The following is a 25,297-nucleotide window of genomic DNA, read 5'->3' on the forward strand; positions in this document are numbered from 1 at the left end:
GTTGGTGTGAAGGCAAACATCAATCTGGCCGATGCGCACATCGAGGCACAGCACCTTTCCTTAAACTTATTTATGACACAGAGCCCTTCGTTCACGTTTTCCTGCTGACCCTCTCCCCACCATTACCCTATAGTCCTGCCACATCTCCCTCACCAAGATAGTAGAGATAGTAATCAGTAAATACTAGAGAACTCAGAGACCAGTGCCTGCGCGGGTCCTCCGTATGCTGAGCGCCAGTCCCCTGGGCCCATTGTTCTTTCTCTATACTTTATCTCTGTGTCTTGTTTCTTTTCTCAGTCTCTTATCCCACCTGACAAGAAATACCCTGCAGGTGTGGAGGGGCTGGCCCCCTTAACCCTGTGATCAACGGGACAGAGCTAGGCACACGGGCTGGGATTCACAGTGCAACCTGCAACCACAGGGTGGAGAAAGGAAGCCACGTCGCCAGGAAGGCAATAGGATTCAGAGCCTTGGACTCCCTAATCGACGCCACGATGGCAGTTTGGGTCTCCACAGCAATTGTGGAACTTGAAAAGTTTTACTTTAAAAAAGTGCCTCTATACATCATTTAAATTTCGGTGCCAATGTAGAATTGGAAAATCAAGTCTTAACCAATCAAAATTCACATACCTGCCCCTTCCCCCAGGTCATTCGTCAGCGGTTAGCCTTGGAACTTCTCAGCTAAATGTGCATGATTGCGGGTATTTAATAATATCCATAATTAAATTAAATGGGGGCAACAAAAAAAGCCTCAGTGCTACTATCCTCCCCAGAGCCTGGGGCTAGGAGGTCCATTCTCATAGAAGGAAGCCTGAAATATGGGCTCCCGTCCGTCCGTCATGCAGGGCCACTAAAAGAGAGTTTCCTTGGCAGGAGAGAGTGTGGGAGGCCCAGCATCAATGGTTTCTTCTTTCTTCTCCTCTGGAAGCTTCACCCTGTTTCTCTTGGCAAAAATGCGGTTTATCTCCACAAATGTTTTGCCCTTGGTCTCAGGAATAACCATGTAGATGTAAACCGCAGTGAGGAGGCAGATTCCGGCAAATATGATGAAACTGTAGGCACCGATGGCCTCCTAGACCAGGAGACGAGAAAGAGAGGAGGGGGCAGAGAAAGACAGGGCTGATCCAGCCGGGCACGGTGGCTCACGCCTGTAATCCCAGCACTTTGGGAGGCCAAGGCAGGTGGATTACCTGAGGTCAGGACTTTGAGACCAACCTGGCCAACATGATGAAACCCTATCTCTATTAAAAATACAAAAATCAGCTGGGCCTGGTGGTATACACCTGTAGTCCCAGCTACTCAGGAGGCTGAGGTGGGAGAATCGCTTGAACCCAGGAGGTAGAGGTTGCTGTGAGCCAAGATTGCGCTATTGCACTCCAGCCTGGGCGACAGAGCGTGACTCTGTTCCCAAAAAACAAAAACAAAAACCCTCAAACAAACAATGACAAATAACCAGTGCTGGTCGAGGCCTTTGTGAGTCCATAAAGGAGTTGCTTGGTGGCCAGTTTTGTTTCGCTCCTGGAGGAATGATATTGCTAGAAAATTGTGATAACTAAAGATTGTTTGCAGAAAAAAAAAAAATCTAGAAAATTGGATCCCCCTCACCCTATTATCAAAAAGAAGCTGGTCAGATGCCATGGCTCACACCCATAATCCCAGTGCTTTGGAAGTTTGAGACCAGCCTGGGCAATATAGCAAGACCCCATCCCTAAAAAAAATTTAAAACAATAGCCATGTGTGGTAGCCCATGCCTGTGGTCCCAGCGACTTGGGAGGCTGAGGTGAGAGGATCACTTAAGCCTGGGAGTCGAGGCTGCTGTGAGCTGCGTTTGCACCACTGCATTCCAGCCTGGGTGACAGAGCAAGGCCCTGTCTAAAAAAAAAAAAAAAAAAAAAAAAAAAAAAAAGACTGCTTAACCTTTTGACAATAGGAGTTTAAGGCCTCTGTGCCCTGAAGGTGCTGAGAGCGCAGAGTTTGTGGCCCAGCTTGTCTTTGGAACGAGGAAGGAGGTGGTGGGGGATGTGCTCCCTGGCTCTGGCTTTGTTTGCTTTCTGCTACCTTTGAGCTCCGCGGACCAGAGCCCCTAAGCAACAGCCCTTTACAATTTCAGTGGGGGATCACCCTTCAGTAACTGGGAAACCCGTGTCTTCAAGCGTTTGGAGGCAGTGGGGCCACGTGTGTCTGTGGACCCTTGGATGTGTCTGAGAGCCCGTCCCCACCTTGCTGGATTCCAGATGTGCTTAGCGGAAGGGGAATACAGCTTACTCCCTGGAGGCCGGGTGGAGCGAACTGGGGAAGGGGCCCTCGCTCACCTGGATGGACGGGAACAGGAAGCCCACGATGAAGTTGGTGAGCCAGTGCACCGCCCCGTCCACCATGAACGCTGCCCGCCGGGAGGACTGCAGGAAGATCTCGGTCCTCACCACCGAGGGGACAGGACCTGGAGGTCGGAACAGGTTGGGTGGGGCGGAGAAGGACCCAGGGGTCCCCCAGGGCCGGCGGGGCGCGGCCCACTCTGGCCTCAGACCTAGGTCCCTTAAGAGCCCCAGCTGGGATTGCGGACTGGAAAAGAACTCTGCCTTTACCCACAAAACCAGGGTGTGATCAGGGCAGGAGCTGGAAAGGTCCACTTTGCAAAGGCTGGTTGGAGAGCCTAGAATTGAATTTCCATTGCTGCTGCTTCAAGGCCAATGACCTCCATGAAGGTTTGCAGAAAGTTAATGGATGGGAAGCTTCGTGGGAGCAGCGGGAGTGAGGCGGCTCCAGCTCACAGACAGAGCTTTCTCAAAGAGCTTCCTCTGCGCCGGCGTCACTGTGGCTTCAGACGGCCCGCGCTTGGGAAGTGCCGCCCTCCTATGGCGGATCTGGGTATGGCAGTGCCTGCGGCCTACACCTTTTCTTGGGCAACTGTTTTTCATTATCGCCTCCTTAAAAAGCCTTGTCTAGGCCGGGCGCAGTGACTCACTCCTGTAATCCCAGCACTTTGGGAGGCAGAGGCGGGCGGATCACGAGGTCAGGAGATCGAGACCATCCTGGATAACACGGTGACACCCCGTCTCTACCAAAAAAAAAAAAACAAAAAAAAACCTAGCCGGGCGTAGTGGCGGGCGCCTGTAGTCCCAGCTACTGGGGAGGCTGAGGCAGGAGAATAGCTTGAACCCGGGAGGTGGAGCTTGCAGTGAGCCGAGATGGCGCCACTGCACTCCAGCCTGGGCGACAGAGTGAGACTCCGTCTCAAAAAAAAACAAAAAAAGAAGCTTTGTCTAGAATGTCTAAAGCCATTTTTGTTCCCTAATCGCCACTCCCATGAAATTTTAATACTGTGTGTCTGTTTAGGTCCTGCATATATACATATCTGTAGCTTTACGCAAAGAAAGAGGAAGATTCTGTCCCTCCTCTTCCAAGCTTCCCACCCACGGTTAGGTGGTGAAATGGCCTCATTGAAAAGGCCAGGTCTCACAGATCACTTGAGGTCAGGAGTTTGAAACCAGCCTGACCAACATGGTGAAATCCTGTCTCTACCAAAAATACAAAAATTAGTACAGCGTGGTGGCGTGCGCCTGTAGTCCCAGCTACTCAGAAGGCTGAGGCAGGAAAATCCCTTGAACCCGGGAGATGGAGGTTGTGCTCCAGCCAGGGCAACAGAGTGAGACTCCGACTCTAAAGAAAAAAAAGAAAAGAAAAGAGAAGAAAAGAAAGAAAAGAAAAGGCCTGATCTCCCTGGATGGCCATGGAGAAGAATTCAAAGCCCCTGAATGAAGCTGGGAAATCAAAAGCAAACTCCTGCAGCCCAGTGAGGTGGGGCCCGGGCCCCTTCTCCAGGGCCCTGCCCCCAAGGGATGCCATCTGTCCTGCCTGCCTCCTGTCCACCACAACAGCAGCAGCCAACAGTCCTTAGGCCTAAGTTGAATGTCAGATCAGCCCATGCTCTGACCTCGTATCTGCTGGCACACCTGATCACCCCTGTTCTTGGAGAAGAATCATGGCTTGCTCCAGGTGACACACAGGCAGTGGGGGCAGAATGGCTTGGAACCCGGCCAGGTCTCCTACACACACTAGCGCTTTTCCTTCGAGGTTCTGCTGCCTCCACGTTTGAGGTACACTGGGAAGGCATCTTGCTCTAAATCCCACCCCCGCAACACTTTTTTTTTAGACGGAGTCTTGCTCTCTTGCCCAACCTGGAGTGCAGTGGTGGATCTCAGCTCACTGCAAACTCTGCCTTCTGGGTTCAAGTGATTCTCCTGCCTCAGGCTGGGACTACAGGCGCCCGCCACCACACCTGGCTAATTTTTGCATTTTTAGTAGAAACAGAGTTTCACCTTGTTGGCCAGGCTGCTCTCGAACTTCTGACCTTAAGTGATCCGCCTGCCTCTACCTCTCAAAATGTTGGGATTACAGGCATGAGCCACCGTGCCAGGCCTAAATCCCACGTCTTAAATACCCTTAAATATAACTATGTGGTCTCGTTCATGTGCCTGACACAGCACAGTGTAAAGAGATATTCCGCCAATGGGTGTTGAATGAATTAATACCTTCATTTTGGTTTATGGACAGTGCCTTCAAAATGAACATTCTTCAGGGAATGTTATTAGAGTCTTCACAGTCAGGGGTGTCTCTTCCCAGGCAGGGAGAAGGAGGTTCAAGTCTCAGGACACACTGGGGAAGGAGTCTGGAGTCTCAGAGGCTGCCCAAGAGGTGGGCCCAGGTGGAAGCCCGAAGCCACTGGCAACAGGACACTGGGGACAGTGTAATAAGGGACTGTAGCTGGCGGTCAGCAGGGACAGAAGGCAGTTGAGGCTTGGGTGTGCTGTGGGCTTGGAGGCTAAAGTGAGTGTCTGGAGGGTATGGATGTAAACGGAGGTGCCCCAGGGGGGGTCTGGACGGCACAAGCTCCCTCTCTGCAAAAGCTCATCTCCTTGTTGGGTGCCAAACCTGAGTCTGGGCGCCCCTGGGAGCCACAGATGATCAGTGGGGCACTGGCCTGGCTGACGCTGGTTGAATGAATGAACATGGCCTGGAGTGCCATCAAGGCTTAGAGCTAAGAACGGGTGGGATCTGCATGAGCACGTCCATTCACTCAGCAAATATGTGTCGAGCACCGACTGCGTGCCAGGCCCAGGAATGGACCAGGATGGCCGGGGCGAGGGCAGCATGCAGGTACTCACTGGGCCCAATGGAATGTCCCGCGATGTAGGCAAAGACACAGATGATGCCGAGATAGGACAGCTCGGAGAGCTTGTTCTGTGGGGAGAGGTAGGGTTGTCTGGGCTGAGGCCAGGAGCCCCACGTGCGGAGGGGTCCACCTGCAGGTCCCACCTTCCTGCCCCAGGGAAGAGCCGCACCTAGATGTCTGGGCACCTACATGGACCTCAAGGGCTCTGTGGGCAAGAGAGGAAGGCCAGTGAGAACCAGGCCTTCTTGCCTCCCAGAGGGCTCCCTCCAGCCTCACCTGATGAGCGTCATGGAGAACGAGGGACACCTACCTTTGAGTTATTTTCCTGCCAGGTGCTATTCTCTGCACTTTACAAATCACAAATATTAACTCATCTCATCTTTGTGATACTCCTCTGCCCTCTGAGTGACTCTATGATTATTTCTTATTTCTTCTTTTTGAGACAGACTCTCACTCTGTCGCCCAGGCTGAAGTGCAGTGGCGCAATCTTGGGTCACTGCAGCCTCAGCCTCCTGTGGCTGGGACTAGAGGCATGCACCACTACGCCCGGCCTATATGATTGCTTCAATCCCACAATCATGGAACCAGAGCACAGAGGGCTCTGAACACAGACTATGAGGAACCTTAGTCCCTCAGGGATCAAGCAACGGCTGAAGTCACCCAGTCAACATAAGTGAGCTGAGGTCCGGACTTTCTCTACCACTCTCTGGAGACTCCTAGGACCCCCGGACCAGTGGAGCCGGCAGATCACCATCTCTGCTCCCAACTGCTGGGAGAACAGCCAATGCAAAACCAGGTCAACGGACTTCAGCCAAACCAACCAGGCGCCCCCAGATGAACTTCCCAGGGAACCCTATAGTCACAGTTATGAGACAGCCTCAAGGGACAAGCTGGCAACAGAGCTGGATGGTGAGGTGAGAGAGGAGGCCCTGGGAGCTTCCAAGCAGAGAAGCAACACGATCTGATTCATTTTCAACAGAAAGAGAAGGCGGGTGGGTTGGGGGCCATTCAACACGTCAAACAAAAGCGAGGCTGGCTGGGTTGGTGGGGCCACCCTGGACCCAGTGTGAAGCTGGCAGCTGCTGGTGCATTTTCAGGCAGAGCCCCTGGTCGGACAGGAGTGAAAGAGCCACTGGGGATGTCCCTAGGTTTCGGAAATGTCACTGACGGTGGTCTCTGCAGGTGGCGCTCAGTCGTGATCACCTCTTTTCACTTCCTAGAATCCCTATCTACTAAGAACTTATATATATATATATATATATTTTAGATAGAGTCTCGCTCTGTCACCCAGGCTGGAGCAGTGCTGCGATCTCGGCTCATTGCAACCTCTGCCTCCCAGGTTCAAGTGATTCTCCTGCCTCAGCTTCCCGAGTAGCTGGGATTACAGGCACACGCCACCACACCCGACTAATTTTTGTATTTTTAATAGAGACGGAGTTTCACCATGTGGCCAGGCTGCTCTCGAACTCCTGACCTTAGGTGATCCACTTGCTTTGGCCTCCCGAAGTGCTGGGATTACAGGTGTGAGCCACCGTGTCTGGCTGAGAACTTACACTGGTTTTAAAATTAGAGAAGGAAGTTCTTTCCAAGGGAAACTTTAATTAAATTGATTTATGAGCGTCACTAACACTGTTCCTCTCCAGGCCTTGCTTTCCTCGCAGGCCCTGGCCTCCTGGTGATTCCCTGAATCCTCCCAGTTCTTTGCTGCATGAAGCTCTCTGCACTCCCTGGTGGTTAAGGACAAAGTCATTGCAGAGAGGGCAGCTTGGAAAAGAAGGAAAAGAGCAAAGATTTTGTTTCTAAATGACAGAATGAGCTCCTCGCACATTCTTGTACTCATGTGCAATTGCATTGCTGATATATTTTCCATTTGAAAGGGTTCAGGGCAATGCTGCGGTTCCTGCACAAGCAACAAGAGCAGAGAGGCTGCCTCAGAGACACGGAATGCTGATTGCTTTTTAAAGATTTTGTATCATGCCACACCATGTATTTTCCTCACTTCCGTAGAACGTGGCTAATACATACAGGCTGGGAACACTGCAAATTAAAATGATGTACTTCTTGTTTGGGTGGTCTGCTGTGTTTTAGTCTTACTGAAATATGATTCCCAGTTTTTTGGGTTTTTTTGTTTGTTTCTTTGTTTTTGAGACAAGGTCTCACTGTCTCCCAGGCTGGAGTACAATGCTGTGATCATGGCTCACTGCAGCCTTGACCTCCCAGGCTCAGGTGATCCTCCCACCTCAGCTTCCTGAGTAGCTGGGACTACAGGTGCACACCACCACACCCAGATAACGTTTTGTATTTTTCGTAGAGATGGGGTCTCACCGTGTTGCTCAGACTGGTCTTGAACCCTTGGGCTCAATGGATCCTCCTGCCTTGGCCTCCCAAAGTGCTAGGATTGCAGGAGTGAGCCACTGTGCTCAGCCTCCTTCTACCTCTTGAATGGGATGACTTCTGGTCTTACCTCTCCTCAATCCACACCTGTTCACTGCCCACAGATGTTTTCTAATGCAATTGAACCCTTGCATGTATGCATTGAAGCACGTACTTTATTGCACACTGTCCTCCTTGTTTCTCTTTCCCATGACAGCTGGACCATCTATCTAGTTACTTATTTGCATGTGCAGGTGTAGGTGAGTGAAGCCACCTGTGACATTCACTTCAGGATGGGGCATTGCAAAGTACGTTTCCAGGCAGGACGCACGCCATCAGTGGGACTCAGAACCAACCACTTGGTGCAGCGGGCACAGTTCAGTCAGGGGATCTCCCACCCCCGCCATGACTCCCCACCCAGGGGGCAGGAAATGAGGTCAGACCTGGAATAGGAGCACCACCGTCAGCACCAGGCAGGCAGAGCCGCAGATACCGTAGCCGGCCAGCAGGAGGCGCCGCCGTCCCAGTCGCTCCACCAGGACAGCCTGGAGGGGAAGGGGGGCGGTGAGGAGCTACGTTGGCCTGGCGCCCAGGATTCTTGGGCAGAGCCTCCACTTCCTCTTGCAGGCCCCTCTTAGGTGACCCTTTCTTTTTTCTTTCTTTCTTTTTTTTTAAACGGAGTTTCGCGCTTGCTGCCCAGGCTGGAGTGCAAGAAACAGCACGATCTTGGCTCACTGCAACCTTCGCCTCCGGGGTTCAAGTGATTCTCCTGCCTCAGCCTCCCAAGTGGCTGGGATTACAGGCAACTGCCACCACGCCCAGCTAATTTTTGTATTTTTCGTAGAGACGAGAGTTCACCATTTTGGCCAGGCTGGTCTCGAACTCCTGACCTCAAGTGATCCTCCCGCCTCAGCCTCCCAAAGTGCTGGGATTACAGGAGTGAGCCACCTCGCCCCACCTTTTAGGTGTCCCTTTCTTACCCCTGCTGCCTGCATGTGGGATGGAGGCTGCTCATTTGACACGGGTCAGACATTCATGCTCTTCACCGCCACCCTTCCTTGTTCTGGTCATTTCCAGATCTCCTGGATCTTGACTCCCTGCACCTCTGCCACCCACTGGAATAACCACATTTTCTATTTTCTGTGTTTGATGCTTTGACATCCTGGGACCTTGATGGCCCTGGAGGGACTACCCTTCCCACCGCACCGATAGCAAACAAACCAAACAAACCGCTGTCTGGGAGTGCCTCTTTCATCTGCAAAGCGACAATGCAGGCCCACACCCCAGGCCCTCCTTTGCTGAACTTTCACACTCAAGGCCAGCACCACTTGCCCTAACAAGGGGCAAGGCAGCTGGGACAGCCCCTGTGGCCCCCAGCCTGAGGAAATTATTCACACCAGCTACTCCTAAACCCGCTCACCCTGCCTCACCCGTTCCTTTCTGTGGGAACCACAGTAAACGTTCATCCTCACACTTCCCCTTCATGCCTCTGCTTCCTGACCAACCCTGGGGCTTCCCCGCAGGCCCTGCATGGCGTGGACTGCGCCCTCCTCATGGGATCTGTGAGGAACAAACTGTCTTTCCAGCAGCAGCCACCTCCTGATCTATTGGCCTCACCACACCTGAATAGGAATAAAATCTACATTTAAAAACAGCCCCTGGGCTGGGCACAGTGGCTCACACCTGTAATCTCAGCACTTCAGGAGGCCAAGACAGGAGGACTGCTTGAGCTCAGGAGTTCGAAACCAGCTGGGTCAATACAGTGAGACCCTGTCTCTCCGTTTAAAGAAATATATGAATAGGCCGGGCGCGGTGGCTCAAGCCTGTAATCCCAGCACTTTGGGAGGCAGAGGCAGGCGGATCACGAGGTCAGGAGATCAAGACCATCCTGGCTAACACAGTGAAACCCCATCTCTATTAAAAAATACAAAAAAACTAGCTGGGCGAGGTGGCGGGCGCCTGTAGTCCCAGCTACTCGGGAGGCTGAGGCAGGAGAATGGCGTAAACCCAGGAGGCGGAGCTTGCAGTGAGCTGAGATCCGGCCACTGCACTCCAGCCTGGGCGACAGAGTGAGACTCCGTCTCAAAAAAAAAAAAAAAAAAAAAACATAAATAAAAAGAATAAGAATAAAAATAGCCCCCTCCTATTCGCTGAGGCTCGACATTGAGGCCATCTGGAATCTGGGCTCACATCATGGGGGGCCCCTCATCTCCCCACTTTTCCTGATGGACTGGCCCCTCCACTCAGCCAGCTCCTTCTCCAACATCCAAGCCCAGGCCACACTCCCTGTGACCAGCATTCTTTCGACTTCTTCCTTCCTTTTCCATTTCTATTTTTTTTTTTTTTTGATGGAGTCTCACTTTGTCACCCAGGCTGGAGTGCTGTGGCGCAACCTTGGCTCACCGCAACCTCCACCTCCTGGGTACAAGCAATTCTCCTGCCTCAGTCTCCCGAGTAGCTGGGATTACAGGTGTGTGCTACCACGCCTGGCTAGTTTTTGTATTTTCAGTAGAGATGGGGTTTCACCATGTTGGCCAGGCTGGTCTCGAACTCCTGACCTCAGGTGATCTGCCCACCTCAGCCTCCCAAAGTGCAGGGATTACAGGCATGAGACACCGCACCCAGCTCATTTTCTATTTCTAATACCATTTCCATTCTACTCCATCCCTAATTGCTGACCCAGTGCCAGCCCTGTACAGCCCCTTGACTCATGTTAGCTGACTCATGTTCTCCCACCATCCCAACAGACAAACTATCACTGCCATTCAGGAGGGCCAGATGGGAGCAAAGTGCACCCCCAAAATCGGAGAAATACTGTCAATTTCATGCTCTACGCCTGGTTCCCAGACGCTGTTCCTTCAGGGAGAGGGAAAGTGTATTTTTCTGGCTTGGGTTGCTCCAGGTAGGATGATGGGGAAGCAGGTCCTGGTTATGGTCATTTATCCCCAAGGAGGAGGACTCTGAGGATAAAGGACGAATCCTGCCCCAGAGGAAAACCGAGGATGGGGCCACGGAAATCCAGCAGTAGGAAGGGGCTGAGACTTCAGCCTGGGGACCTCCGTCCTCTTCCCTTAATTTTCCTATAGGCCTCTCCCGCTATTTTCCTTAACTTCTCCCTCCCTGCCCTTCTAAATCTTCTGAGAGTTGATTGGAACTTAAACTAGCTCTGGGGAAAATACAAATAATAGATAACTTTATTAAAAATGTTTACCATCACTGGCAACTCAAGAAACAGGAATCAAAATAATCAGAAGATAACTTGAAAATGGTCTAGGGAAAGGAATGCCATGATCATCTCACCCTTTTCTTTCTTTCTTTCTTTTTTTTTTTTTTTTTTTTTTTTTTGAGACGGAGTCTTACTCTGTTGCCCAGGCTGGAGTGCAGTGGCACAATTTCAGCTCACTGCCAGCTCCGCCTCCCGGGTTTACGCCATTCTCCTGCCTCAGCTTCCTGAGTAGCTGGGCCTACAGGTGCCCGCCACCTCACCTGGTTCATTTTTTGTATTTTCAGTAGAGACGGGGTTTCACCGTGTTAGCCAGGATGGTGTTGATCTCCTGACCTCGTGATCCACCCACCTCGGCCTCCCAAAGTGCTGGGATTACAGGTGTGAGCCACCGTGCCCGGCCCATCTGACCCCTTTTCATACAACATATATATCAAAGCATGAGTAGCTCAGATTTTAAATACTGAACTCTGAAATAATGATATTGCACCAACAAAAAGTGGTATCTGCATTCGAATACCATGTATTGCAGTCACCATAATGATTTCTACAAAGGAAGAAACTTGGATCTGAAGGTTTGTTGTTGTTGTTATTTTTAAGACAGAGTCTTGCTCTTGTCACCCAGGCTGGAGTGCAGTGGCGCCATCTCAGCTCACTGCAATCTCCACCTCCCGAGTTCAAGTGATTTTCCTGCCTCGGCCTCCCAAGTAGCTGACATTACAGGTGCCTACGACAATGCCTGGCTAATTTTTGTATAGAGATGGGGTTTCACCATGTTGACCAGACTGGTCTAGAACTCCTGACCTCAAGTGATCCACCCACCTCAGTCTCCCAAAGTGCTGGGATTACAAGTGTGTGCCACCACACCCAGATACTTTTTTTTTTTTGTATTTTTAGTAGAGACTGGGTTTCACCAGGTTGGCCAGGCTGGTCTCAAACTCCCTGACCTCAAGTGATCCACTCGCCTTGGCCTTCCAAAGTGCTGGGATTACAGGTGTGAACCGCTGCGCCTGGCCAGATCTGAAGGAATTTTGAGTTTTCTGGTCAAAGTCATGCAGGTAATTAGTATGTGTGCATCCTAAAGTCCATGTCCCTTAAGTGACCCCGGGACCAGGGCCACCGGCACTCAGTTGACTCTGTGGGGCTCCTGTCTGCCGGGGGGCACCTGCCCAGAGACCCTCCTGCAGGAAAGACGCCTCCTGCTCACTCACCGAGGTAAGGGTCATCACTATGTTGACCACGCCAGAGCCCACTGTTACATACTGGGAGTAGGCGGCCTCCACGCCCGCAGATGCATAGATGGTGTCCGCATAGTAGTTGATCTAAGCAAAAACACAGGGCTGTCAGGAGAGGCCTGAAGACCCAGGACACTGGCTTAACTTTCTCAACCCAAGCCACACACAGTTCTGCAAGCCTGGGTTGGGGACCCTGGGACAGGAAGGAGGCAGCAGGTGGCGGGAAAAAGAGGCCTGACCTGGAGTCGGGACACCAGGGTGGAGCCCAGCGCTGCCCCGGCATCCGGGGTCACAGCTCCTCCCTCTCTGAGCCTCAGGTCCCGCATCTATAAAACGGGAGTCGGACCACACGACCTCCAAGAGCACTTGTCCCTCCATCGTCCAGTTACTCTAAGAGCTCACATCCCAAAGCATGACTTCTTACCTCTCACTCTGGGCCAAGCCAACTGTAAGTTCCGGCTGTCTTCTGGCTCAGTGCCAAGGACACTGGCATACACAGCCCTTTGAAAAGCCACGTGTGCCATTCCACATCTGGTGGCTCCCACCTGGGCTGTCTACCCTCCCATGATCACGGGTTAAACATCCATGAATCCCTGGGGCCAAGGCCACCTCTTCCTGACACGCCACTGGAGTAACTGGGTCACCCACCCAATCTCCAGTGGTTTAGCTTCTGCCAGATCTCCACCCTTCCCCCACACTATGGTTAGATACAGTTATGGCCAAAGAGCCACAGTCGCAGAAAGCGATGCCACAAACATCACAGCCAAGCGGGCCCAAGGTGGGCTCCTGACCCAGGCTGGGCCTACAAACCCTGGCCTGGTGACCTGAGCTTGGACCCAGGAGACCTCAGCTCATCTCAGTCTAGTTGGTCTCTTGTATATAGGGGAAAGGACTATTGGCAGGAGGCATTCCTTCTGGGGAAACAGAGAAAAATGAAGGTGGCATGTGGGGAGGGGCAGAGAGGACTGAGTTTTCTTCCTGACATCTGGCCCTGCCTGGGCTGATCCTGGCCCTGCTGCCAGGCCAGGCCTCTGTGGGTGGAACTGTGTTGCTATCCATGAAGCCTGGGTCTGCTTCATCTGTCTCCCCGCCTGGCCACCGTCCCACGTACCGCGTTGATGCCCGACAGCTGCTGGCCGGCCATGAGCACGATGATGGAGAGGAGCTGCCAGCGCAGGGACTGCAGGGCACAGAGACGCAGCACAGACAGGTGGCCCTCAGCGCGCTCAGCCTGGGCCTCCGCACGCATGTCCTCCACCTCGGCCTCCAGGTCCATGTGGCCTCTCAGTCTCCTCAGGGCTGCAGAGAGCAGAACCACCCCGTCAGAGGGCCGTCTCCCTGCAGACTGGGCCCCAGGCCCCGATGCTGGCCCTGAGCTCACCATTCCCTGACCTGACCTTGGCCGTGCCCCCCATTGCCACCCCCATACCCTGTTCAGCTCCCAGCTCTCACCCCTGACCCATGGCGACCCTGCCTCTGGCCCTGACTGTGGCTCTGCCCGGCCCCTGGGGTGGGCAGGGCCTGGGAGAGTGGCCTGCGACTTCATACCTTGTCGTGCTGCGGCTTCATCTCCTTTCTGAATCAAGGAGTAGCGAGGGCTCTCGGGGAAGAAGGGCAGGGTCAGCAGCTGCAGCAGGGCGGGCACCCCTGTGAGTGCCAGAAGCACCGGCCAGCCTGCAAGGAGCCAAGGACTCAGGATCCTGGGGCCTGGGCACCCACTGGCCCACCCACCACTGTGCTTGGAAAGTCACGCTCCTATGTGTGAACCAAGGACTGTGGGGACTTCGTTCCCACCAGGGTCCTCCTACAAATGGGTTCCACATTCAAAACAGAGGAAATCATTATCGTTATAAAAATTTATGTGTCATTAATTATTTTGCAGGAAGAACACCGTTTCTCTAAAGAATAGGCAATGATTTAAACGCTTGAATCCCGGAAAAAATGAGCTCAGTCTTGTTCCTACTTTTATAGCTGGAAAGGAGATAATCTCTGCCTCATTAGGGCCATGGTAGGGCAGGGCCATGGTAGGGCAGGGCCTGGACCCTGCGCTGGGTCTGAGTGAGCTCCTTCTGGATGGCTTGGGCTAAGGAGGGGAACTGAGATTCCACTAAGAGAACAGGGTCTCCATCCGCCTCCCACCTGCTGGTATGGTGGGAAGTGGACAAGTTCTTTTTTTTTTTTTTTTAGACAGGGTCTAGCTCTATCAGCCAAGCTAGAGTGCAATGCTGCGATCATAGCCCACTGCAGCCTCAATCTCCCAGGCTCATGCGATCCTCTCACCACGGCCTCCTGAGTGGCTGGAACTACAAGCATGCATTACTGCACCTGGCTGGGTTTTTTGTTTGTTTTTTTTTTTTTAATTTTTAGTAGAGACAGGGTCTTGCTATGTTGCCCAGGCTGGTTGTGAACTCTTGGGCTCAAATGATCCTCCTGCCTTGGCCTCTCAAAATGCTGGGCATGAGCCACTGCACCCAGATGACAAGTTCTTTAACATCTCTGAGCCTCAGGCAAGAAGTGGCGAGGGATAAATGAGACACAGGCACTAAGCGTCGTGCACCATGCCTTCCCCAGCTGTTGTCTCTCTAATTGACAGTTTCATATTCAGTCGCTCTGGGCGGTTTAGGAATCATTTCTGCTAATGATCTTTCATGGAGCACCCACCAGGTTCTGAGTCTCTGAACCTTTTCAGGGTACTGTGGGGATCACAAAGACATAAATCCGCCCATTAAGGAATATGTGCAGAATTTGGGTCACTCAGAAATGTGTATAAAAAACCCCGGCCAGGCACAGTGGCTCACGCCTGTAATCCCTTCACTTTGGGAGGCTGAGGCAGGAGGATTACTTGAGCCCAGGAGTTAGAGACCAGCCTGGACAACATAGTGAGACCCTTGTCTCTATAACAAAAATAGAAAAAAAGAGCTGGGCATGGTGGTGCATGCCTGTAGTCCCAGCAACTTGGGAAGCTGAGGCGGGAGGATCGCTTGAGCCTGGGAAGTCAAGGCTGCAGTGAGCTATGACTGCACCACTGCAGTCCAGCCCAGGTGATAGTGAGACCAAGAAGGAAGGAAGGAAGAAAGGAGGGAGGGAGGGAAGGAGGGAAGGAGGGAAGGAAGGAAAGAAGGAAAGAAGGAAGGAAGGAAGGAAGGAAGGAAGGAAGGAAGGAAGGAAGGAAGGAAGGAAGGAAGGAAGGAAGGAGGAAGGAAGGAAGAAAGAGAGAGAGAGGAAGAAAGGAAGGAAGAAAGGAAGGAAGGAAGGAAGGAAGAAAGAAAGAAAGAAAGAAAGAGAGAGAAACAGAGAAAGAAAGAGAAAGAAAGAAAGAAAGGAGAAACCCCACTGGGTTCATGGGGCTTTTATTGCTGGCTGCATTCATTCAGGCCTGCTTGGTGGTCCATCCTCTTATCCTCTTTCTCTCCACCCTCCATGAGTGTCTCTCACTTTCTCCTGGTGGGGCTCTAAAAACAATACCCCAAAATGAAGGCCTCAGCTGCACCCTCAGAAGGAAAATTTTTCTCTGACTTTCTCCTGTCCCCCTGTCTCAGTCCCATTTCCCCTGAGGCTAACCCTAGAAACCAGCATCCCTAGTCAGGATTCCTGGACAGGTCATACAAACCAGATTCCCTTTCCTCAAAACCAGTTCCATAAAACCTAAAAATATTCTATGTAAAAACTGGCCATATGGGTGGATCACCTGAGGTCAAGAGTTCGAGACCATCCTGGCCAACATGGAGAAACCCCATCTTTACTAAAAATACAAAATTAGCCAGGCGTGGTGGCTCATGCTTGTCATCCCAGCTACTCAGGAGGCTGAGGCAGGAGAATTGCTTGAACCCGGGAGGCAGAAGTTGCAGTGAGCTGAGATCGCACCACTGCATTCCAGCCTGGGCGACAGAGTGAGCCTCTGTCTCAAAACAACAACAACAAGAACAACAACAACAACAACAACAACAACAACAACAACAACAAGAACTGGCCGGAAGGAAGATCTCTGACCAATGCTGTTGGCTGTAGGTCATAAGAGGCCCCCATTCTGCAGAGGGTCCGGCCCCACACCCAGAAGGAAGGAAGGCTGCACAGAGACCAAGAAGAACCTACACAGACTGGCCCCGAGGGGTCTCCCCACTCGTCCATTCACGTCGGATCAGACCCTTTTTGTCCAATTCTATTTCTACTTGGCTGTCCATACTGTGTTGAGCCTGGACTAAAACAGACAATTTCCCCTCTGTCTCTGGATCTTCACTCTGAAGGCTCCGCGAATCTGGTTAAATACGTTTGCATGCCTTTTCTATTAATCAATCCGCTTCGTGTCAGTGATTTTTCAGCAGACCTTTAGACGGCCACGTACCTCTCTCCTAAATCTCCACCACGACCCCCACTCGCTTTCAGGCATCGGCCTTGCCTCCTAATTCACTGGGAAGATAGAGGGTGCCAGAAGAAAACAGCCACCCAGAGACAGGGATGGCGGCTGCGAACCTGCTTGCCCCCCATTGACGTCCCTCTGTACCGGGCCATTCCTATGGCAGCCGAATTACGCTGACATTTTTCGCGGCTTGAAAGAAACCTGTTCTCTCGACCTCGCTTCCCCAACTTCTCTCCTTCCCTTTATAGCAAAACCTCTACCTGCCTGGAAGCCCCTGATTCCCATTCCCAAGCACCATTCGTCCCTATCACTCACCAAAACAGCCCCGAACAAGATCACCCATCCCGTTGCCCACCACACTACCCAACGCCTGACCCTAAAGTCACCTCTCAGGCCTCATCTGACTCAATCCGTCAGTAACACCCGGCACAGCTGAACGAGGGACTGGACCTAGCGTGACCTCTGCGGCTGCCGGTTACCTTCCGGGTTGCCCAGGATGACCTGGAGGCTGAAGATCTGTGCTAGGAAGACTCCAATGATGACGAAAACCTCGGTCATTGTTCCCAACAGGCCTCTCAGGTTCTTGGGGGCCAGTTCTCCCAGGTACATGGGAAGGGCGCTGTAGGAGATGCCTGGTTTGGGCACAGCAGAAATCAGGGCAGGCAAACCGCAAACACGGGAACCTGAGATGCAATTCAATTCCATTTCCTAATCCCAGGGCTTCTCCGTGCTGTCAGCCTCTCCGTGGAGATGGAGCTAGGCCAACCTTGACTGTTTAGTTTGGTCTTATACCAAAATCCCTCCAGAATCCTCAGCCCCCATGGAGGCATCACCAGGATGTGATGAGGAGACCTTCTCCTTTCTAGCCGCCGGGCTGGGCCGCTTGTTACAGGGGAGGAGCCTAGGCCTCCGTGTGTCCCTGGCACTTAACGATCAAACTTCTGCTTTGGTCTATTTTCTGATTTTTCTAAAGCACAGACTGCTTGTCTAACTTTTATTAATAGAAGAAATTACTGTAGTTAAGAAACTACTGAGTTTAAATTGTCCATCTTGCTTGGAAGATACCTTGTAAAACCTTATTGGTTATTTGTACTTCAAGGTGAAAGTGTGTTTCTAAAGATCCTTAAATAAAGGGAAGGGGCCAGTAAGCATGAGGCTTGTCCAGGTACAGTGTCTCATACCTGTAATCCCAGGACTTTGGGAGGCCGAGGCAGGAGGATCACTTGAGCCCAGGAGTTTGAGATCAGCCTGGGCAACGTAGTGAGGCTCTGTCTCTAAAAAAAAAAATTATTTAATTAATTAACAAAAGCAAGCACGAGGCTTGCAAGGTCCTGGGAATGCAGATGGGAGGATGTCTTGAAATGAAAAGAGGCAGACAGAGCCAGCCAGACACCTCGTCTGCTCCTGCTTCCAGCCTTGGCCAAAGAGACCCTTCCCCCAAGGCTGAGCCAGAGCCTGGGCCCCGGGTACCTGCACAGACTCCCAGCACCACTCGGGAAAAGATGATCAGCTCAAAAGCCTTGGCCACTTTGCTGACTCCCATCAGGATGGCGGGGACGATGGCAAAGATGTTGTTGATCAGCAGGGTCCCCTTTCTGCAAAGACAGCGAGCCCAGAGGGCAGGGGTGCGTGGACGCCGTGGAAGCTCTCCCAACACCAGCTCCTATTCCACAGGCCGTCATTACAGAGGCACGGGAATGTGCCCGAGAAAGAGCTGAAGCAGGGGGCTGTAGACTGAAGAGTGTCCCCCAAATTCCTATGTTGAAGGCCTTAACCCCAGTGTGATGGGATCAGGAAGAGGGGCCTCTGGGAGGTGAACGGGTCATGTGGGGCCCTCACCATGGTATAGGAAGAGACATATAAGAAACCACTCTCTTTTTCTGCCCTGTGAAGACACAGCCAGGCTGGGCGTGGTGGATCAAGCCTGTAATCCCAGCACTTTGGAGGCTGAGGCGAGCGAATCACTTGAGGCTAAGAGTTCGAGACCAGCCTGGCCAACATGGTGAAACCCCATTTCTACTAAAAAAACAAAAGTCAGCCAGGCATGGTGGCACATGCCTGTAATCCCAGTTACTTGGGAGGCTGAGGCAGGAGAATCACTTGAATCCAGGAGGCAGAGGTTGCAGCGAGCCGAGATCGTGCCACTGCACTCCATCCAGAGCCACAGAGCAAGACTCCATCTCAAAAAAGAAAAAGAAAAAAGACACAGCGAGAAGAAAGCTGTCTGCAAGCCAGGAAGAATGCCCTCCCCAGGAAACAGATCTGCTGGTACCTTGATCTTGAATTTCTATCCTGCAGAACTGTGAGAAGATAAAAGTCTGTTTACGTCTGTGGTTGTAGCAGCCGGAGCGGATTAAGACAGATTGGGAAGAAAGGGCGAATGGGCAGACGTCCCAGGAAGGAAGACTTGGGGTCAGCGGGGGTGGGAGTTGGGGAGGGGAGCATTCTAACGATTGGAGCTGCTTGAAAAGGGGAGGGCAGGAACAAAGAATGGGGCTGCCCCGGGAGGTAGAGAGCTTCCTGTCACTGGTGGTATTCAAGCTGTCGCTGGTGGTTTCTAGACTAGACACGATGACTGTCAGGAATGTTGAACAGGGAATTCCTACAACGAATGGGGTGCAGAATGGGACTACGTGATTTCTAAGATCCCCTCCAAGGCTGAAAAACCACAAGCCTGAGAAGGGCAGGGAGTGCCTGAAAAACAGCACTACGCTGGGTGCGTCCTGCTGCCTCCACGATCCACTCATCTGCTTGACTCCATGCTCTAGGTCCTATGCCAACCTGCAACAATGGCTCCCGTGCCCCCCTCCCTTGACTTTGGCTTGGGTTTTGCACAGGAGAAGAATGGCAGTGGACCAGAAAGAGGGCAGAGAGCTCCTGAGCTGTGGGGTTGCTGGCTGGTGCATCCTGATATTCTTTTTTTGTTTGTTTGTTTTTGAGATGGTGTCTTGCTCTGTTGCCCAGGCTAGAGTGCAGTGGTGGGATGTTGGCTCACATGATATGGTTTGGCTGTGTCCTCACCCAAATCTCATCTTAAATTCCCACGTGTTGTGGGAGGGACCTGGTGGCAAGTCTTCCCAGTGCTGATCTTGTGGTAGTGAGTAAGTCTCACCAGGTCTGATGGTTTTATAAGGAAGAGTGTTTCTGCACAAGCTCTCTCTTTGCCTGCTGCCATTCATGGAAGATGTGGCTTTGCTCCTCCTCTGCCTTTCGCCATGACTGTGCCTTCCGCCATGACTATGCCTTCCGCCATGACTCCTCCTCTGACTTCCACCTCCCCAGCGACGTGGAACCGTGAGTCCATTAAACCTCTTTCTTTTGTAAATTGCCCAGTCTTGGGTATGTCTTTATCAGCAGAGTGAAAATGGACTAATACACTCTGCCTCCTGGGTTCAAGCAATTCTCCTGCCTCAGCCTCCCAAGTAGCTGGGATTACTGGCACGTACCACCATGCCCAGCTAATTTTTGTATTTTTTAGTAGAGACGGAGTTTCATCACATTGGCCTGGCTGGTCTCGAACTCTTAGCCTCGAGTGATTTGCTCACCTCAGCCTCCCAAAGTGCTGGAATTACAGGTGCAAGCCCCTGTGCCCAGCCTGGTATTCATTTTTTATTTCCTCTCTCCACCTCCAGGGGGAGATGCTCCCTCCTTGCACCCCGACAGGTCTGGGGGTGATGAAGCTGTCAGCAACCCCAGGACTACCTTTGTGATTGTGTCACACTTTGCACACATCTTTGAGGGCCGCTGGGACCCTGAGTGAGTGTGCTGAGTGAGCCAGCCAGGAAGGTGGGGTTCTGGTGCCAAGAGGAGGGAGCGGGTGGTGAGGACTCTATGAAAATATTCCAGGTTGGCAACACTGAAGACTGGCCAGGGCGTCCACAGATAAGCAGGCTGCTGTTCTCAGGCCACTTTTCTCTCCCTGGGGCTGCCACAGCCTTCAGGAGCAGCCACCAGAGCCCAGGCCCTGATGGGGGAGAGTCAGCCAGCCAGGAGGCCCAAAAAGACTAAGCAGCCCAGACACGTTCCCACCCTTCTCCGGACTCCCAGCCCTTCCTGGTGACTAGGAGGGGAGGCTGGGGCTGTCAGGACTCCACTGGGCAAGGCTGGCACCACCACATTCCTGGGCTCAGGCTCCTCATCTGGAAAATGGGTTCAGACAAAGAAGTGGAGGCCAAGCCTGGGCTTCCAGAACAGTCCAATCACCCTCGGTCTAGATGAGGACATCACAGTCTGGATGACCAAAAAAAAAAAGCTTGAATTATGGTATAATTACATTAGAGTCAACAGTTTCTTCATTCCAGTGCATAATGTATAGCAAATTAATTGTCAATCAAGTATTCGCAAGAAGAGATCCTGTGAGTCTTGCATTAATTAATAGATAATTAATTTTCAATCAGCACTATTTTTTTTCTATGCCCAAAAATGAAATTGCTCTGGTTTTTTGAGTGACTTTTTCACTGGAGGGCCTTCCAGCCACTCCTGCAAACTGCCTAACCTGGCACACCACGCCCAGGTGTAACCGTGAATCCGAATGAGTGGGCTGAACTAAGAGAACGCCACCAGGCCTCGCCCTGAGCCCAGGCTCACGCTTTGCCCTCCTGGGAACCTTGGCCTGTGCATCTTTCCTTATCTGTGGAGTCACGTCTTTGGAGCACCTGGGCTTAGGAAGAACGATTAGTGAATCCGTGTGAGCCAAGCAAAGTTCAAAGACCTGCCCAGTCTTTATTTTCAAACAATCTCATATCTATGAGACTGTGGCCGGCAGAGTGACTCAGCCTGACCCCAGCCTCAGTAACAAACTCTGACAAAGACACGTGGAGAGAGACTGCAGCTCTCAGAACTTGGAGCCATGGCCACCTGACCCCCAAAGGACACCCGATAAACAAGCATTTAGTGAACACCCACTGGAAGTGCTTACAAGGCACTAAGCTGAGCACCGTCAGGAACCTTGATCTCCAAGGCTGCACCACCTCTGTGGTAGGTGACGGAAGGGAATGCTTTTCCCATGCAACGGCCTAGGAAAGAAATCCCAGAGACATTTAGGGACTGGCTTTAAGGTCATGATGACTGTGGCCAAGCAGAGACCAGACTTCAGATCTCCTGATTTTCAGGGTCACACATCTCCCCACCAGGTGCACAAATGCCCAGAGACAGTGTGGCTTACTAGCGTGAATTGTAAGTGGGAGCAGTGAACCTTCTGTTTACCTGCCACAGCTGTCAACCAGCAGGCCCACGACCAATGACCCCAACAAGCCGCCCAGAGGAAACATGGAGACGGTGCAAGACCATAGAAGCAGCATGAGGTTCCCGTCCATGAATGTTGCATGTCGCTCAAAGTAGGTTTCATTGTAAAATGACTTGAAGACCTGCAAAATATTGCCCCATCCACAGCTAAGAATATTGGGCAATTCATGAGAACGAGAAAGTGTTCTCAGTGGCCACCTGTCATTGTACAGAGAGGTTTTTCTGCTAACAACTGTAAGACACAGTTAAACCCGCTGATTCCCTACTATTACCTGAGAATCAAAAAAGCTACTGCATGGTGGATTGAGATGAGAAACTAGGCTAAACAAAAAGATTGTTACAAATTCACTGTTAAAAAAATTTACTTTTGGCCGGATGCGGTGGCTCACGCCTGTAATCCCAGCACTTTGGAAGGCCAAGGTGGGCGAATCATGAAGTCAGGAGATCGAGACCACCCTGGCAAACACGGTGAAACCCCGTTTCTACTAAAAATACAAAAAATTAGCGGGGCATGGTAGCGGGCGCCTGCAGTCCCAGCTCCTTAGGATGCTGAGGTAGGAGAATGGCGTGAACCTGGGAAGCGGAGCTTGCAGTGAGCCGAGATTGCAGCACTGCACTCCAGCCTGGGCGACAGAGCGAGACTCTGTCTCAAAAAAAAAAAAAAGAAAAAAATTTACTTTTGGCTGGGAATGGTGCCTCACATCTGTAATCCTAGCACTTTGGGAAGCCAAGGTGGGAGGATTGCTTGAGGCCAAGAGTTCAAGATCAACCTGGTCAACATAGGGAGACCCTGTCTCTATTAAAAAAATAGAAAAAAAAAAAAAGAAAAAAATTTAAATTTACTTTTGAGAGACTTACTCTGCCAGAGGCACCATAGGAAATATTCTTCTTCTTTTCTTTCTTTTTTTTTTGAGATGGAGTCTTGCTCTGTCACCCAGGCTAGAGAGAATGGCGTGATCTTGGCTCACTGCAACCTCTGCCTCCTGGGTTCAAGTGATTCTCCTGTCTCAGCCTACTGAGTAGCTGGAATTACAGACACCCGCCATCATACCCGGCTATTTTTTGTATTTTTAGTAGAGATGAGGTTTCACCATGTTGGCCAGGCTGGTCTTGAACTCCAGATTTCAGGTGATGAGGTGATCTACCCGCCTTGGCCTCCCAAAGTGCTGGGATTACAGATGTAAGCCACCACGCCCAGTCCAGGAAATATTTTTACTAATTGTGTGACTTCAGGCAAGTTATAGAACCTCCAGAAACCTTAATTTCCTCATCAGTTATGGAAATAAGATGTACCTTATACGGAATGTGTTAGCATCAAATGTGATTAAGTCGATGGTACATTGCTTGACTTAGAGGTTCCATCCATGGTAAAAATTGTAAGTACACTAATATATGTATCTATATGTAATACACACATAAATATAATACAGTGTATGTAGACATGCTAATATATGTATGCAAGCTTAAGCATACATACCAAGGTTAAGCCTGTGGTCAGTTCTCAGTCCCCATCTGAACTCATCAGCACAGGCTGTCCCTCCCTCCTTAACTCTCATCCTTTACTAGACTTTGGGGACACTCTGCCCTCAGGTTCTTCCACACCTGACAAGGGCCCCTTCTCTTTTTCCTTTTTTCCCCTTTGCCCCAATCCTTAAGTGCCACTGAGTTCAACCTTTGACCCCATTCTCTTTCCAATCAACAAGGGGCCTACCCAAGGTGAGGGCAGTGGGACCTGAGGCCCAAAAAGACTGGGCTGGGAATCCAGGTCCCCCAGCATCCCAATGTGCCTGGAAAGGACTACACTCCAGGGGGAAACACCTCCTGCCACACCCTGGTCTCCAGGGGTGGGCATCCAGGGTACTAGGACAAGATGGCTGCTCCCAAAGGCAAGATGGCACCTCCTAGAGGCAATATGGCGGCCTCCACAGAGGAATATGGTCGCTAGCTTCCACCCACAACCACAGTCAGTTGCTGTCCGGTCCACCTTGTGCCCACCTTGTGCGGAGTGTTGACCACAGAGAGGTTGTAGCCGTACTGGAAGGCTGAGCCAAAGGCGGCGCTCAGTGTCGCCAGCAACAGCGTGGGCTGGAGCCGCTGTGGGAGACAAGTCCAAGGTCGGGACGCTGTGGGCTTGGGCCTCAGGAAGTGGAGTGGCTGGGCCTCCACCTCCCTCCAGCCTGGGCTGGAAGTGGGGGACGGGAGAGCCCAGGCTGTGCCCCAGAAAAGAGGAGGAGGTGGCACAGAGCTGGGGCTTTTCAGGGCTGAGAGGCATGAGGTCTCTGCGTGCATTCATTCCCTCCTTGAGGATGTATCTGAGCATCTCCTATGTGCCTGGCCCTGTGCTAGGCCCTGGAGGCCAAGTGTGAAGTAGGAGATGCTTTAGGAAAAAGGCCCAGCAAAGCACTGCCTTTGAGAAGCTCACTTTCTAGTGAGGGGAGCCCACCCTGTCTGAAAAAGACAAAGATGGTAATTCCAAATAGCTAGAATGCTGTGAGGATAATAAAACAGGGTGATGGATGGGGTAGCAGCCTGTGGGAAATGAGGGACTATGTTCAATAGAGTGGGCAGGGCAGGGAACCCTCTCTGAGCAGATGCCCTTTGAGCCGGAACCAGAGTGGATGAGAGGGAGCAGCCGCGTGAGCATGGTGGGGAAGAGCATCCCAGACAGAGAGACTCACTGCTTGCCTCTGGCTCTAGAACAGACCCTTAGGAAAACCCAGGCAATCCCCTGTGATCAGGGCCAGGGCTTTCCATGGTTGCCACAACACCCAGGGCAGCTTGGAGGGGAACTGGCCTGAGGTCCAAAGTCTGAGGAGCAGGTGGGTAGGGTCGGTGACCATATCCTAGAGCCAAGGCCCTGGTGCATGCCCCGCCGCACTGCCCCCTCCACCCCCAACTCCTGTGCCACATGTCCTCACCCAATCCTCACACTTAGCTCCCTGGCTGCCCACAGCCCATAGCTCTGCACACCCAGGAACAACCAGACTGAGAAGGGCAGGATTCGGGCATTCTTCAGAGGCCATCTCCCCTCGATCTTTAAGGGTGGGGGAAGTGGAGGGGAACAGGGGTGGAAGGGAGAGAGGTATCTCCAGCGCCATCCGCTCTCCCAGCAGTCACTAAGCCACTCTGGTCCGTGTCTGAGCCATGAGGTTTGAGCACAGCTGCTTCTCCACCTGGCTCGCCCAGGCCTGGTTATCCTGCAGGAAAGGGAAGCACGCTACCCCCTCCTTGCTAAAAGCATTCCAGGGCCTTCACCTCCCTCCACAGGTCTGCACAGCTGGTGGGAGAGGGACAGTGACAGTTTCCTAGTCTTGGCACTTACCCCCTCCCTGGATGGAATGGGTGGAGGGGTTCCCGCCTCTTTGTTCTCCATCCTTGTTCAGGTGGGAGAACAGGTGTGCTCTACCTCCCAAGTGACACCTGCTCTGCACCAGCCACCTAAAGACCGACAGTTTCTCCCCCGGGCCTGCCTGGCTTTATGATCCTTTTGCTCTCTGGACCCTGCTGACTTTCCCCAGGAGCAAATTCTCCTTGGAAGTGTTGATAAGACACACGTTGCCAGTACACAAATCATACACAGCATGAATTTCATCTTTGCACCCACCAAGCCCCAAACCAAAAGCTCCCCAGTTGCAGCAAGGAGAGAGAAAAAGCATTGCCTGACTTTGGTCCATAGAAGTGAGGACTTTCAG

At 52.0% G+C, this 25,297-nt stretch overlaps 1 protein-coding gene across 1 annotated transcript; it reads right to left on the bottom strand.

Moving 5' to 3' along the window:
* Positions 1-519: 519 nt before the first annotated feature.
* SLC2A7 (solute carrier family 2 member 7) lies at positions 520-25,053 on the bottom strand. The gene is made up of 12 exons (XM_050788401.1): positions 24,928-25,053; positions 23,601-23,699; positions 21,567-21,727; positions 17,832-17,956; positions 16,841-16,993; positions 13,553-13,678; positions 13,116-13,303; positions 11,981-12,091; positions 7,990-8,091; positions 5,166-5,241; positions 2,313-2,440; positions 520-1,072 (listed from the first exon to the last, which is right to left on the bottom strand). Exons 1-12 carry the CDS (start codon positions 24,976-24,978, stop codon positions 851-853), a joined length of 1,542 nt encoding a protein of 513 aa, XP_050644358.1. The 5' UTR covers positions 24,979-25,053; the 3' UTR covers positions 520-850.
* Positions 25,054-25,297: the final 244 nt, after the last annotated feature.

The sequence above is a fragment of the Macaca thibetana genome, chromosome 1 (assembly GCF_024542745.1).
Source record: "Macaca thibetana thibetana isolate TM-01 chromosome 1, ASM2454274v1, whole genome shotgun sequence".
Taxonomy (NCBI): Eukaryota; Metazoa; Chordata; class Mammalia; order Primates; family Cercopithecidae; genus Macaca; species Macaca thibetana.